Source organism: Varroa jacobsoni, unplaced genomic scaffold (assembly GCF_002532875.2).
Source record: "Varroa jacobsoni isolate VJ856 unplaced genomic scaffold, vjacob_1.0 scaffold_38, whole genome shotgun sequence".
NCBI classification, from domain to species: domain Eukaryota; kingdom Metazoa; phylum Arthropoda; class Arachnida; order Mesostigmata; family Varroidae; genus Varroa; species Varroa jacobsoni.
In genome coordinates this window covers 203,805-220,931 of record NW_019212940.1, presented here as the reverse complement: position 1 = coordinate 220,931, position 17,127 = coordinate 203,805, and the positions used below count along the sequence as shown (strand labels likewise).

Here is a 17,127-nt window from a genome sequence, read left to right as displayed (position 1 = left end):
TTTTCTTTCAACGAATACATGCTTTTTAACGAGACACTATGCTGTAGCGATATTTAGATGATTAGAAAAACTAAAAGTCGTTGTGTGTGCTTCTTGTATTGTTGTCTGTTAAGGCGCTTAGTGAAAATATCGATTTAAAATACAATGTGACTTAAGTTTGCAAGTTTTGCTGTCTAAAAAGCGTCTATGGCTCGGCGATCAACTACAATAAAATTGAATAGTCAGACTTGGGCTGAATAATTTGAGAGCAGAACCGTCCTTTACAAGATGCTGCAACTTTTTATTGCCAAAGGCAAAATCTAGTGTAAATTTATTATTTTAGTTCGTGTTTATTAGTAGAATAATTTGTGTATTATTATTATTATGGCTGAAATGGTGTATTATAAAAAAGCGCACTTATTGAAGTAAGTGAAAAAAAATATTTCTAATTTTCGTGAATAATATGTTTCTTAAGGAACCTAGTTTTTCCACTGTAGTACGGTATCGGCATGTAAACTTTTAACATGACTCTTACAATACGCATGTGCAGAAATAACATTTTTTTTCGTAGGCTTAATTTCTTGTATGGGTTTACGGAATAATGGTAGCGAAAATCGATGCTATCTAATTGGACGTAGTCGTAAAATATGGCCTAACATACCTAGATAATAGATTACAGGCCTAGCTAAGAGATATCCAGGACGTGTTTCTATATTATAAAAACGCTATAAAGATATCGTTCGGCCTATCAGGTCGAACGAATTTCTCTTGATTGCATAACAGGAAAGATACGTCCAAACACTAAGTCACTTTTGATTCCTACGATGTCCTCTACCGGCGTCAGTACTCACGAGGACAGCGAATCGTTGAGAATTTGGTAATTTTTTACGAATAAACCTTTTTTGAGATCCGACTACCCAACTATAGTCTGCGTTCTCTGACTGCTCTTAGTATCAAATAAAGTACTTATTTACACTATTGATAACAGATTTAATCATATTTGCGAAATTTTGAAGTAATCTATTGAATCTGTTATATAAAATGTCCCATACGTCATGAAATCTGCCAATTGCCAATCATAAGTTCCTGTGTTATGGTTTAATTAAAGACTTCTAATACCTCACCGAAGCGCTCTAAAGACGTCTGAAACAAAATTGGGGAAGACACGAACACCTTTTTCATGGGACCCATTTGATCACCTTGGAAGCGAAGGCGTCTCAAGATACGATTTCTATCTCCGCCGCTTTATAGGCAATACAAGTACTATTTGATAATAGTGCCAGAAAATTTGCACGGTTGTTTTTGTAATTTCGGAGACTCGACAGCTGGGCAGATGGTTTTTTTGTTATGCAATTGAAAATAAAAAGTGAAAAAAAATGTCTATTTCCCTACTGTAAACAAGAACGTTAGAATTATCAAGCATTATGAGTTCGTTCGCAGATTCTTCTTTAGCTATAAACTGTAAAAAATAACCTTTAAACATTTTCTGTCTGTTTACACAGTATAAGTGCACTTGTTTTTTACTTGTCGTTCACATCTTTCTGCTGACGTATAAGTTTCGAAAGACCAGGAAGCCTAGCCATTATGGTCTAGATCTGGACCCTTTTAAATTTCTTGAAGTTTCTGTTTCCTCATCTATCTCGAATAGAACATACATAATCATTGCAACTAGACCTAAACTAAAATTTTTTATTGTAAGATAGATAGGTGAAATTGCGTAGCTCTATAAACTCCTTACATACATGCACCTTAATTATTTGCTGGCAGGTCATCTTGCTATGTCCCGGTGATAGGTTAATGGGTAACGTATTTGCATGAAATGTGGAAACCCAAACAAAAACAAACTTTGTTCCGTATTGGGGGCTCTGCGGCTTATAGATAGCCAAACGGCGATACCGGACATGAAACTCAAATCATTGAGATTATCATAGAGTGAATAGAGAAGAGTAGGCATACGTATAGGAAGCAAGTTGGGAGAAGATTTACAAGTTCTTTGTCGTAATGGGCACGTATTTATCCACGACTCGCAGTATCAGGGCTTTTAAGACCTTTACGCTTTTGTAGCACTTTTTTTACTTTTGCCTGTTTTAACAAGCCCTTGCATTCTAGGGATCTCTAGCCTGCTGTTAGGCCAACATTTAATTACGTTGATCTTTCCTGTGTAGCGTATTTGAGCGACACTTAAGCAAATAAACTAGTTTACACCGACTAATATTGTTTAAATTAGTTTCGTATTAAAACCATAATATTTTTAAGTAAGACTAATTACCTAGCTTAGGGCCCGAATTAAAGCCACGGTCCCGCTGGACGGTGATGACACCTTTAGCAGATGCAAACAAGTTTGCTGAATCATTTGTTTTTGGTTGGATACAGTTTTAGAAATAATGTATAAGAAAGATTCTCATTTTAGCCTGCGTATGGTAATAACTATAATTCAGGCTGCTACGGTCTATGATTAAACCTACGTACGTAGTGTACGTATGTTAATTTTCTAAGACGGCTTTGTCTAAGAATCGTATCTGGATTCGTCTTTTTTCTGTCTCCTCTTGACATCCTGCTCTGTTGCTGGACGCCTGAGTGAAGTCGATCCTGTCAGGAAAACAGAAACTGTCGATAGAGTCAATTGACAGAGAATGAATACTCCATTCTGATCTAAGCGGGCACAACCAAATAGAAAATCCTCCGGGAACCGAAGAGTTCTACAGCAACTATAGCATTACATGGTTCCTTCCTCTTGAAGTCTGTCTTAACCCGTAGACTAATTGTGAAACCGTGCCGATAAGGGTGGTGACTGCTAGCTAACTTCGCAAGAGGAAACTAGGTCCATACCGAAAGGTTAGAGCCTCAAGTGGGAAAGCCGTAAGAGCCACTCGGGCGAAAGAGCGGAGACGAAGTTTAGGAGACGCTAAAAGAAGAACACTCTGACCAATAATGGGGAAGACATATGGGTGGCGCTGTTTCCCATGAAGGAAACGCCACCAGATAGCAGTAAGTACTTGTAGTACTAAGACCCCTTTCTAGAGACTTCGCAGGAGTATGCTAGGGTCACTGTGAGATATAATTGGTATGATGTATACTTACCATAAGTCAGATAAAAAAATGTAGATCGAGGAGAATCAAGACGACCATTCCATTAATAAAAATAAAGGTAAAACCATAGATAAAGGGCCATCTACATGCTAATACTTTGATAAGCATCTCAAACGTGTAACGTGTTACACAGGATGACCGAACAGAACTTCGCGAGAGATCGAGTCCAACGAAGCCTTTTGTATAAAGGAAGACTGACTTAGGGCCAAACTGAGCTAAAACCGGCTTAGACTGCGCAATGCTTGATTCAGAATAAATTCTACGCGTATAAAAAATAACTGTAGAGAGATAGGCCCTGAAGATAGTGCGCAAGATTGAGGCTACACAGATCGACCTCAAATTATAATTTATATTTGCTGGTGTTGTGTCGTATTTTCGCAATCTGCGAATATCCGGGACTCGAAACGCAGGAAATTATTTTAGACAGTCGGTCATTTCTCTATCGGATATCCTTGTACAAGTTAAAACTGAAAGGGTCTGTATATAATAGCAAGTTGGCTTTTTGCGGAGTGCAGTATAAATATCTGGTTTATTATTTTTAGCTTTTGTATCGTTTCGTTTCTGTTTGGTCAACACGCACAGTTCATAGCAAGAACTATAAGAAATTAAATCTAAAATCGCGAAGTAGCAATCTCTAATATACCAGCAAAAAGCTTTTTGGTGCTGGAAAGTTGGTTTCTTGATGCTAATGTGATCCTATTGGTGTTAGATAAATGTCAATTATGTCCACACGCTATTAGAAGGAACTTTTCTTGTGAATGCTACAAGCGTAGAATCGTCCCTGTATAACTAAAATACGTATTGACTAGCTACCAAGTCGTAGATATATTTCAAACTTATTTCCAATTACTCTGCTGGAAATTTTTCCACCATTACAATTTGTTTCGTGATTAAGTATTAAGCAAGAACGACCAAAGTAATTACTCATAATTTTTCCTCATTTTCTTTTTCGGCTTCGCCCTCGGAAGAGGTAGCAGGCAGCGTAGTATTTAAGATTCGGCATATATACCATACGTAGAAAATCATTCAAGAATCTTTTTATAGTTTGGTCTTGCCAATGCGTGGAATACCTTACTTATTCTATGGCTATAGAGATATGTACAGGAGAAGGTGACATTTTGTGGGAGCCGCTCGAAGTTCCGCCACTACTAATAACCTTCTTTTTACTGTTGGGTATGTCATACTTACCTTGTTCCCAACTGCCAGTTTTTCATTACCAAAATATCACACTATACTTCAGAAGACCCTGCCTTTAAGAATAGCTAGCATCGTCCAATTAATCTTTTCTACACGAATACCGACTGCTTTTAATTGCACTAACTCCTTTCTTATAATGGCGTTCATGATGTATTCACTCCCTATATCGAGAATGTAGCCTCCCAATTACTTCGTTTCATTTAGGAGAGGTTTATGTAGGATATAGTAGGTGTCAGTGACGACAAAAATTGGCGAAACTGTAAGTCCTTTTCCTGAACACATTTCCATTTGCAGTAATCAATCTGTAGCTCATTTCTATACAACAACTAAGTGATTGCTTATCGAATCGTATACATAACACGTCCATCTAAAATTATTGAATATCATTATTTGCTATATATCAACGTGTGCAGAAGTTTACAAAGCGGACTAAAATCAAAATATGTAGGCTCTTGCCAACTAGCCTTGACAAAAAGAGAAAAAACATATATTGTTTCTCTTGCATAGCGCATCATACGGAGTGAGACCAAATCGCTCAGTCACAGCAAACGGGAACAGTCACAATCACTTACATGAATACGTACAAAGATTTTACGATGTTAGGAAAGACACGCACGCATACACTCAAAGTAAACACTGAGGAATACATTCTTATAAACACATAACAACAACAGCGAAATACACTGGGTAGGGGCTTGAGAGGCCTAGAGAGTGTTAAGCAACAATGAAACATGACACAGACAGGGAAAAAAAACAGCATTATAAAAATAGAGGGGGGCAAGAAGAAGAGGGCCGATGGGTAAGCTATGAAAACAAGGGGCACAAAGGGTTGGTCCGTCATCCGGACATCTCAAATCAATGAGGAAGCAGAGAGGCCAATATCTGCCTTTTACTCAAACGAACGAACACCTACACGCACACACAGTCAGGGAGAAATCATCTCAGGAGCAAGATAAATACAAAGCCTCAATCACCCGCAAGTTTCAATGAAGATGGCTTTTTAAGGACTATGCGAATTGATAAATACATGTTAGTCTAGCTGCGGAAAACCAAAGAGCTTTATAAACGAGCATGGCTGAATACGTAAATATAAAAGACAAGTTCAATTTCATCTTACACATCATTTCGAATGCAATACCTGATACCTTTATAGTATTTAGCCTTTTCTGTACAGACTACGTGTATGCAGAAGCTAAAAAAGCGCCTTCGCTAATGAATTTAGATTGTTAGATCTAATAACGAGAACTAAGACCAAATTAAATCTAAGCCAAAAAAAGGATCGGCCAACGATAAGTTTTATATACTTGCTCTTTAGATCAATTTCGGTGTAACAAAACAAACAGACGAGACAAAGTACCAGCCTCAGGGATGGTGAATTCCGATTAAAACTTTCTATAATCTTTAACCAAGGGAAACATAAAAAAGGCTCAAATGCTAAAAGAATAGTTGATCCGACAAGAGTACACAAGCTAATTCGTCATCAACGAACTCGGCTGGTATACTGACAATCAGTAGATTACAGTTTCTACTGTCATCATATTAATATAATTTGAGTAACTTAAGTAGGACTAAACGCACGAAGACCGTATCATTTTCATCTGCTAATTTAGTTTTTACTCCGCTGCTTTTTCCAGTACCAATTATTCCAGATTTTCTATACGAACTTCACAAGCGGGAACTACTCGAAGAGAATAAAACATTTTTTGAGACAACCGCATTTCCTGTTACTACGATGACATCAACTATGTCTCGGGAGAACGCCACAGATATTCCAGGCCCAGATCTTATAAATACAGTTACGCGGACCACAACCAGCGGCACTATGTAGGTTTAACTGAATTACTCGTAGCTGGAATTAACTCATGTTGGTTGCGCGGATTGCTCAGTCTATCGAATTAAAAAAAAAAATCAAATCTGCCTTTATCTGTAAAGCAATGCTCGTTCCTTGACTAAGTCCTACAACTTGCATTAATACCTTTACTGAAAATCTAGTTACGAATGAAACCGTCAATTTTGGATTACTCGATGCTATAAAACGCGCTATCTAATTTAAAATACGTATTCTATACAGTCTGACTAAGTTAAAAAATAGCTTTTTCTCGTAAGTTCTTATCGTAGTTTACGAAGCCGTATTTTTCAAGCAGCCTAAAACCACGGAGTGGCCACTGATATTCGACGACAGAAAAAATGTTGTGTATCAAAATTCTTTCCCTCAATCAAGTCGCAAAAATCGTTGAATTGTTTTCCCGACACTATGCACCCGCTATGGTTTAAGGCCACCAGCCTCGCTTGTAGGATTTGGCCTACAGACCATCAGGTCCATAGTTGTGATGGATTATTAACCGAGCTCCCCTTACGTCGAAAAATGATATAGCGAAATCGGAAGTGGCTCAACTTTGGTCCCTGATCAAGAACCTGATCGAGCTGAAAGCCGAAGGCAGAAAGAACGGGAAGAAAATCTTCGGCACGAGATGCTGAAAGATGAAAATGTTGAGGTAAGAATGGTTCATATTAAATGTTGTGTATTTAGATTGTAGGAGAAGCAGATCCGTCAGTTGCAAACGACCTACGAAAATACTAGAATTATAGATGCGCCAGAAGCTTTTCGTTAGGCAAGAAGAGTTCGTCGAATCACTAAGCGAGAGCATTTTTGTGGCATCAAAAGTACGCGGCATATAATCAGGGGAGGAAGCTGTTTTCTACTGGGGTATATCATAATGTAACTTGCACTCTCAAAGTTCGCTACACAGTTGAGGCTAAAATTAATCCACGTAGATAAAGAAAATAGCTCTTTTCCTCTTGTCTTTTATTTTCATGAACCAGTTTATCCTGAACTATATAATCTTTAGGACTAGGTAATACTCGAAACGATGTATTGCTTGAAATTCTAGGTGGGATTATTATTCGCTTCGAAGCCTGTCGTTCAAGCCTTAATAAATCCGCTGGTAGGCGAAGTTACTAATCGAATCGGGTATACAGTTCCTATGTTCGCCGGCTTCGTCATTATGTTTTTATCTACGCTCGGTACGTACCTGCCAGAAAAAATTTCGTGCGACTACTTGTACAACCATCTCTTGTCTAGCTACTGAGATTCTATGGACTCTATTCAAAACTGTTGAATTAAACTAATATAGATCATCATTTAAAGATCAACTAAATAGAGTTCCGCCGCTAACTTAGACATGTTATGTTCTTTATTAATGAACAATCAAAACAAAAAGGTTTCCTGTAGTTTTCTCTTAAGCAGCTCATTATGAGTAACTACGCTATCACAGTGTCGCTACGGAGATCTTTTCTTAGTCTGGCCAGAAATCACAGGCTTTAGCAGCAGTGACAGCAACGTGAGTTCTTTAAGCCAGGGCAAGTTAAGACAGATTTTATTAGCTCAAGTCTCAGCATCGATGTTTTCACAGTGCATTGTGCTTTGCTATTTATAGTGTTCGCTATTGGAGCATCCTATGGTACCCTGTTTTTCGCACGAACCTTGCAAGGCGTCGGATCGGCTTGTACCTCTGTAGCCGGCATGGGCATGCTCGCTGATAAGTTTCCTGATGATCGCGAAAGAGGAAACGCTATGGCCGTTGCTATGGGCGTTGGGTTAGCTTTGGGTGTCATGATTGGGCCACCCTATGGCGGTATCATGTACGAGTTTGTGTCACGATCTGCCCCATTTTTGGTCTTAGCGGCCGTTACGCTTTTTGATGGATGTAAGTATGAGATGAACATTACGGACATTCAAAATGGACGCTTTGGGTATATGCTTTATGTGCATATGGCATACCATGTAACTGCGTGATCATGACTATAGTAAATATCCGCTTAAAAATCTACACTTGAATACGTGTTAAGTGGTATTATGATTATTATCGTATTACATAGAATATAATCGAAAAGAAAAGTTGTATCGTTGTGTTACATTTCAGCAACAATTATAATGTTTGGCTCGATTTCGCATTTGCAAATGCTTTGCCGTATATATTACCCTTTATAAGCTGGTTCGAGCCTATTTTTTGATGGCCTGTAATATTTTTGGTTTTGCTGCTGTTCTTTCCTCAGTGCTTCAGTTGGCAATCCTGCAGCCGTCCATATCCCAAGGAAATATTGAAGGGGCATCTCTAAGTGAGCTGCTCCGTGACCCGTACATCGTGATCGCCGCTGGGGCGATTACATTTGCCAACTTAGGTATCGCCGTACTCGAACCTTCTTTGCCCCTATGGCTTATGGACACTATGCACACGCCCAAATGGCAACAAGGTGTGATTACCGCCCTTCAATTTTTTCTAAGTTGGAGCATAAATATACAGGTACCACTGAGATAGAAAACAACCTACTCTGAATATGACTTGGTCAGTCCTGTTTGAAAGTTTGCACTGGGTCGCGCAGAATGAGGCATAAAGTAATTCTCAAGGCAAACACAGCTCTTCTCTAGTAACTAATTATTTTTAGTGAAACAAATGAAAATAAAAATCACATTAAGTTAACCACGATTCTATAGAAAATGATCCAACTAGTTTAACCTGCGGCCTTGGGGGCGTTGCTTTAGGTGCTGTATTCTTGCCGGCCTCCATTTCGTACCTCATTGGCACGAACTTATTTGGCCCTTTAGGCCACAAACTCGGTCGTTGGTTATCCACCATGGTTGGCCTCATCATCATAGGACTCTCTCTGCTCTGCGTAAGTAGACACATAGTTAATTGAAAACACAATACGATGATGAATATCTCAATAGAATATTTATGAACTGCTTGATAGTTTCCAGCATGTATTTATCTATGGGAGCAGGCAGATACATATATTTCGTGAGAAGTATCTCGCATTAATCTTCGAAGCTAAGTCAGTTTTATATCTCGCGTACTTATCGCGTCTGTGAATCACTAGTGTTTATTTGCAGAGCTTAAGGAATCATATAACTTTGCATATTCGCAAATTTGACAGCCAGATGGTAAAGAGGAATAGCTGTACTGACCTCTTCATTGTTTTTCAGATCCCGATGGCTCGTAATGTAAATCAACTAATTCTCCCAAACGCGGGCATTGGGTTCGCCATTGGAATGGTGGACTCATCGATGATGCCGATGCTTGGCTACTTGGTCGATATTAGGCATACGTCGGTTTATGGATCGGTATACGCTATAGGCGACGCCGCCTTTTGTGTTGGGTTTGTGCTAGGCCCACTCGTCTCTTCGACAGTCGTAAAGACCTTGGGCTTTAAGGCGTTAGTATCAGTTAAGAACTTACGTCATATATCAGATAATCCTTCAGCAATACTTACTAAACGATTCGGATAGGATGTTTTTTTATACGAAAGAAAAGCTTGAGCTTGTTGTAGGTACACTGATTTAGACAGTACCGCCATTAGCGGACATAATAAACAAAGTTACCTTCAACAAATCTTGTACCGATTCTACAAGTGTGCATTAGAAATTCGTTGGCTGATGAAAAATATTAAGCTATCACCACGTAAATTAAATTTAGGTTCAACGTATGATTTATATTTGGCGTTTTATCGCCTCATATTCTTTTGCTGTCTATAATTGATAATTCAATTGATAACTAACTAACTAACCATTTGATGAAATTTTACGTTCGTTTAGTTTGGTCTACCTGACGGGAATTGTCTGCATCTGCTATGCACCGCTTCTATTCGTGCTGCGCGACCCGCCTACTGCGAGAGACGAGGGACGCGTACGTTGTTGCCCATAGCACCTTCATTGACCAACCATATTGATTATTAACAACCCGACCAGCCTAGTATTTCAACAATAATTAGCTAAAGATGTCTATTCGATAATTATTCTGGTGAACCGACCATCTCCGATACAACCTTACAAGTTTCTCTCCACCATAATATATTAAATCACGCGGCGAAAATTATCGGTGTACGCCCTATTCCTCGGAGTAGACAGCCCGATGTGTTAAGTACCCATAACACATTTGGATTTGTTTTCCACTTATTACTTGTATCTACAACAGTTTTAGTTGGGATTGAAACTAACTCATACCTTCGCGCTAGGCCACAACCTATTTTATGAAGCAAGATCGATTGCTATTCGAGATACAGGTAACGGTCCTACTGTTGTCCGTTTTTAATTTTAATTCGATAAACTTAAATTATCTATTCCTGACTAAAATGAAACCCTGCGCTATGTCACTGTAACGTTGAAATCAATTTAATACTTTGAAACGTATGTGATGATTCGAACACAAGTACTGTTTACTTGTGTTTATACTCCCTCTTGCATAAAAAATCATTGGTACATCTCAATAGTAATAACACTTATCGTATGCTTTTTGAGACACGTTTAATACACAGATATCCAACTTAGGCCGCGATTGGTACAATGTAGAAATATTGGAGGTGCTTTTTTGTCGAAGGTTTACTTGTTAACAAATTGAATGCTTTTGTCTACTTGGATAAAATTCGCTGTTAATGTTGATTACCTGACTAAGTTGATTAAAATTTTTGTCACAGTCACTGGTGATGGGTTCCACGACACTTCGTTACGACACGTACACCAACGAAGAATCACCCATTGAGGAAACCAAGCTCAGGTACAGGAATTTTTCATTTCAAAAGTATCCAGCGTTTTATTAAATGTGTAATAATCTTAACCGGAAACATCTCAATCTGCTGTAATTACCATGATATAATCATATTTATTTTTTATAAATTACTTACTTGTTACACATCTATTTGTTCTAGTAATATGAGCAACAATCAATCGAAAATCCAGCTTCAGCCGCAACAACAGCAGTTCGTGCACTGAACAAATAGTAACAGTCACATATAACGATGCAGCGCAGTCTGTGTATATTGACAAAAAAAAACCAACCAAAAAAGAATGGAATTCATTCTGCTGCCGAAGCCAATAAATTACTAGAACTGTTAAACCAAAACCCGATACTTCATCAGCTACACGTATACTACTATTATATTATAAGTACGGTCTGCGCTTAGAAGATAACGATCGACACGACCTGTAAGAGGTAAAAGCAATAATTCCTATATGTATATAACGAAAGCATATTCTAGAGCCAGTCCTCTAGATTATGCTTATTCTATGTATACTAAATAGTGGAATCTTGGTTGAGGTCAAGGGCCGACCGGCTCTATTACTCTAACCAACCAATAAGTTTATTTTCATAGGAATTGTATCGCTGATTGGCATTACATTAACGTTACATTTTTGCAATACATTAGTTTATAACAACGTAAATATTATGCCTATTTTTCTGTGTGCCATGTCCTGTTCCGTTGCCTGTAGTTGTCGATAGCCGTATTATGAGTACAGTCAAAAGTGTCACCAGGCGTGCGGTGCATTTTTAATTAGCTCTCAAAAAACCGTTAATTCTTCGGATTTCCCACCCATCTCACCGTAAGATATTGTTCGCAGCTCTACATAAATGCTGATAGTGGATGATCTTATTATCAACATAAAGAAAAGTAATGAATTTATTAGAACGTTAAGAAGTTGGTGCGTCTCCTCTTGACTATTACCCGCCGTTTGAGTGAAATAATGGAAGAATAATGGGTTGTTTTTGAAGTTCGACTCTTTAAAATCCTATTTAGGAACCATTATCAATAGAAATTCTAAAATCTACAGCATTAGTTTAAACAACACGGTACTAAGGTAAATTCCATGTGTTATTTATTCATTCCGTAAGGAGAAACCACGTAATGAGTGCATCTTGCCTGCTGCTACAGGACGAAACCCAGAACATATATTCGAAGACGCGAGTTGTTTCTAGGAAGTATATATGAAGAACATTTGATTCTACTCGGCAATGAAATAACTTGGCGACCTCTGTGGCCAACAGATGTGACATGGGCTATATATAAGGGAAGCTGAGGCTCCGCAAGAAATACCAATAATAATAATAACGTAATGATGATACGTCAACTTATCTGAGCTGATAGAAAACAACTGCAAGGCACCACAGCAAACCAACCAATTACGCCATTAAAACTTCAAGATAGTTGATCTAAATCATCCCATTAATGCATCAAGCTTTACCCGACGTGCTCCTTTCTGGGCTTAAGGGAGAACACATTACAATCGGCTTCGGAATTCAATTGAAAAGCAACAGGTGCTGAAAGCTGAAATGATGACAGCTTCCTTGTACGATCAGCTGTAAAGTTCGACAACAGGCTTAGTAGAGAAGCTAACTGTTGCTTCTGCTGTATTTGATTACTTGCTTATTATAGAAAACGTGGACAGATAAAAAAACTGAACAGTACTGATGATGATGATTTACTTGTTGGTAAGTAATATAGTCCTATGTCAACATGAAACAACATAAAGATTTATGTTCCCTGAAACCCGAGTATGACATATTGGCAGCTAAAGAAAAGCAGACGCTATTAGAGCGGAATGAATGTTCTCCGCGTGCGCCGAAGACATGAAAGTGATCGCGTTCCGTTGGAACACCAACTTTACTTACGCAAGTATATATATATATATATATATATATATATAAGTATATATATAAAGCAACGATGATGATATATACATAAATAGTAAAAATATGAAAAATATTTAGAAAAATACACTAGAAATGACATTGCTAATAATAATGACGATACCGTTATTAATAACCAATAGAAATCATTTAACTCTACTGACTGTCCTCTTACGGAGAAAATACACTAATTGAACAGTTTGTGTAATTAGCCATGGCCTTCCCGTGCCTATCCCTCTTCTAGAATCAATGCGATGTCGTTGACAGGGATAATTTAATAATAGTAACAGTGATGACGATGTCCGAGAGACAGACAATGAGGTTATACACGCTGGTTAGTATTCGACCAAAGCAAAAGCCTTTTTGCAGGTGTAACTAAACAGGCTGGACTGGATCGTCTTTACCTATTTTTGTTATAGTCCTAATCGACAGACACCCAGAAGACGCACGGCTGGCTCAGGTCTTGTCCCGTCTGTTCTTTGCCTAGCTTGAAGAAGCGGACCTCACAAACAACTCTATTCAAATCGACCGTTACACAAGTGTGGCACATTTCTTTAACAAACATCTCTTGTTGAAAAGTACTGATTAATGAAGTGAGATAACGCCACACAGCCAAGGTCAATGGACGATGGATACGTAATATAATGACAAAGTGCGCAAAATGTATATACATATACTATAATTATGCATAATAACCATGTGGTGATAAGAATAATGATGAGGTGAAGCGACAAAGAGGTAGATATAGACACACTTATTATTCGTGAACACTGTAACCATATATACAGAGTTTGCAGACCACCAACTCATTCTTCGAATGAATAATAAATCTAACAAAGAAAAATAACTACATATAATTAGTATTGTATGTATAGGATTATACACTATACCAACATTACTGAGCCTCTCCTTACGGATTCGTGCATATATATATATATATATATATATATACAAAACGCCAAATTCGAAATATAAATCCATAGTGAAATATGTTCCGCCATGCATACTAATATTAATAATGTGAATCACGAACACGATACTGATAAAAATTAGCGAATATTGTGGCTTGCAAAAAAAATTAACGACGACGTTGATGAAAACTAAGTCATGAATGTAGATGGGAAATAAAGAAATGGTGAAGAGCAAAATGAAGACCAAGGTTCCATTTTTTCTCACCGTATTCATATATTGCCCAAAAGTATGATGAAGAAATATGAATGGAAACACTAGCCAAAAATTTAGCATACGGACCTCTTCTACTATTTCGTTATTACAAGCAAACTCAATGAGGACCAACGGAAATGTCTCTGTTGTATTCTATGAGTAAAAAACCCAGACCTTACACTATCGGAAGATGGCTTCAAAGTTTCCGTCGCCCACACGTTAATGTCGTTTTCGAGCTTACTCTGACAGAGAACGTTGACCACGTAATTAGCGCACGTTATCAACATTGCCGGTTCAAAAGTGCCAACAGTTATTACTGACGACTGATTTACCTGTTCCTGCCCGTATCTGATCGCTCATCGGCACGCCCAGCGATGTTCATTGTTGCATTATTAACAAACCTGACAAAGGCAACATTGGTAAGCTTTGTGGGGTAGTAATAATATCATATGTCGAAAAGTTCAATTATTTACAACGGTCCCGATCGATATTATTCATAAAAGTATTGCGTGCTATCGCCTCAAACAGAAGAGGTATGCTTTCATCCCGCTCTTGACGCTCGCCTAGAGGATGCAGTATGATTCAAGCTTTGCTGAATTGTGTTGTCTAATGTGAGCCTAGAAAACGGACGTGTCCCGTTTGACTGGTCAAAAGTCGGTTTCTACGAAGTCTGTAAGCAACACGAGATCTTAATATTGGCACATCACACAGACACATAGCCAAGAAAAGCTAGTACCGCAAAATCTTGTTATCAACACTACGCAAGACATTGGTCCATTATTTGTAGTATCGAAAAGTAATCCTCCACGGACGACATGGTTTTCGTCAGAGTATGTATACCTCGACACCTTGTGCGATGCGGCTCACGAGAACAAACACCACATTTAAAACGAGCTCACCGTATCTTTGTTGTGTTCAAGGGTTCTCTTGACGCATTCCTTGGGCCCTGCAATTACATAACCTTCATGCGTTCCTCTGACGTTACTGGCGTGACTAGCAATCTTCTCTCACGGGAAATAGTTTTCGCTTGCATGCTAGATCTTTTTAACGATGTGGTGTCCCAGTTCATGACTCTCATCCTTACTGTGTAAGTTGATACCTTTTTGTGTAAAAAACTTTTATACAGATGTCCAAATCTAAAAATGGAATTATGCCATACTAGCTTTTGGTATCAGCTTTGCCACTGTTTCAGTCATCGCTAGAACTAAAGTAGCTCGTTGTACATTCTGATTTACCTCCGAAATAAACACTGGAGGAACCATCTTCAAGCTCATCAGGTTGAAGGTTCAATATGTTAAGTCATTCAAGTACGAGATAATCAACTCTAATGTTTCGAAACTATTTTCACAAGGCTAGTTCTTCTATTTTTAATCGCAGTATATACCATTATCATTCATGATTTTCTACGATTTGAATAATAACTTAGTTCATTTCTGTAGGAATCTGGGATATGAGCGTCTATAATGTCTCTGAATATGATGTCCGTATTATGTTAAAATTTGAGTAATTTTCATATAAACAGTAGTAATTGAGATCTTGAAAAAATGATAATTTGCGGAAATAATGTTTAGCAAATATTGTGTATAATAGGAAGATTCCATTGTAATTTCTACACTTTTGCTAACGATCTTCTTGTGGTAGGAGGTTGAGCGGTGTCGTGTGATATCGCTGACAGCAACCCTTAGCCGTAGTCCACAAACCAGGACTCATGAAACTTTAGTGGATCACACCTGAACCAGACCATCAAAACGGCACCAAAAGCTATTGCAGGCATAAGGCTGTTTTCAGGTCACATTCTGACTGTTCTTTATTGCTTACTGCAATCCAGAAAGTACAAATGCATCTAGAAAACGAAATAAAACCCGCGAATCGCCGCACCATCATAAAATAGCACCATGTTAGGATAAGAAACTAACCTTAATTTTAGACTGAACAACCTAATATACTGTAGTGCACGAAATGATAACAATAACAAGCATCCTTTTGCTGTTTGCTGTCAGGCAAACATGTGTCGGTTCACCACAAATCCCTCTTCGATCAACGATTCATTTTCTCGACCTTATTTGTACATTTGTATAGTCCGAACATTTCGAGAATTAGAGGATAGCTTTACACTAATTTCAGTGAGTTTGGTCGGCCTGAGACTCCGCAACGAAAACAGATGTCTGGGGAGCGTGATCGCTACCTTTAGAAGCACAAAAACCAGACTTGTCTGAACCTATTGCAAGGGTTAATTATATATCGTTCACTAATACGTCTAAATTGACATTGACAACGACCTAGCTGAACATAAAGAAAAAGCGTGCAATTCAACTTCAACAAGAAATAGAGAATCTCATTTAAGAAACGTTTGGGTAGCCGGTGATCCGAAATATGATGAAAACTAGGATAATCGAAGTGAGTGAAAAGAAGCAAAAAGGAAAAGGTGAAGAACTACAGCTTGGCGTGCTAGAATTGTGCAAGGTCGTTATTAACATATTTGCGTTATCTGGACATATTTTTGATATATATATACAAAACTAATATTTTCTATATTATCTCGAATTAGTATTATTATTAGTCATTGTTAACCTTATTTGCCAGTGGGTGCCAATAAGGGTTATAATCTGCAAGTACGAAATCTGAAGAGTATGGTGAATGCAAGATATCCCCCCCCACCCACCGCCCCATGTAAGCTCTTGTAAAGCGATCCTTAGAATATTAGCCAAGTGCGGCCTCGTATTGTTGTAGAAGTGTATTACCATAGATTGAAAATGTTATATGATTCCAAGCCACAAGTTAATTGCCGAAATAACGGGGAGTATAAAAAAAGCATTTTTTTTTATAAATTCGCATAAAGCCCCCGTTTTTGAGCCTATACATAACGTAAAGTTCTGCTCACTGCAACATTAAATTATACGCAGTTATGTGAAACCGAGTATATTTGAATAATTTATATAAGAATGTAAACAGTAAAAGGTTAAAGAAACCAAAACTTTTAAGAAAATGGTAAATAACAAAATGAAAACAGAGCTTCATTAAAAGCACAGGGAAACTAATACTTAATAAATAATTAATAGTTATTAATAATTAATACTTTTATGGTCTCTGTCATCGGGGCATACGTTTTAAAAAAATACTGTTAATTAATCACTCGAATACCACAGTACAACGGTGGGTAGTCTAAATACTTTAAAAATTGTTAGATCTAACCAAAAACTTTGCTAGTTTAGTATATAATTCTAAATACGCATTTCCA

At 37.9% G+C, this 17,127-nt stretch overlaps 1 protein-coding gene across 2 annotated transcripts in view; it reads left to right on the top strand.

The window, feature by feature from the left end:
• LOC111259861 (synaptic vesicular amine transporter) overlaps positions 1-13,877 on the top strand; it is a 26,354-nt gene extending 12,477 nt beyond the window's left edge. Inside the window, exons 3-14 of one of the 2 annotated variants that reach the window (XM_086968096.1) lie at positions 5,901-6,090; positions 6,641-6,761; positions 7,158-7,290; positions 7,704-7,973; positions 8,323-8,520; positions 8,810-8,940; positions 9,251-9,480; positions 9,860-9,950; positions 10,738-10,817; positions 10,969-11,252; positions 11,931-12,707; positions 13,095-13,877. In XM_086968096.1, the coding sequence (XP_086824222.1) occupies positions 5,901-6,090; positions 6,641-6,761; positions 7,158-7,290; positions 7,704-7,973; positions 8,323-8,520; positions 8,810-8,940; positions 9,251-9,480; positions 9,860-9,950; positions 10,738-10,817; positions 10,969-11,032 (1,508 nt within the window). In that variant the 3' untranslated portion in view covers positions 11,033-11,252; positions 11,931-12,707; positions 13,095-13,877. Of the gene's footprint in view, positions 1-5,900; positions 6,091-6,640; positions 6,762-7,157; positions 7,291-7,703; positions 7,974-8,322; positions 8,521-8,809; positions 8,941-9,250; positions 9,481-9,859; positions 9,951-10,737; positions 10,818-10,968; positions 11,253-11,930; positions 12,712-13,094 lie in introns of both variants that reach the window. The other variant, XM_022832190.2, reaches the window with a different exon arrangement.
• Positions 13,878-17,127: the final 3,250 nt, after the last annotated feature.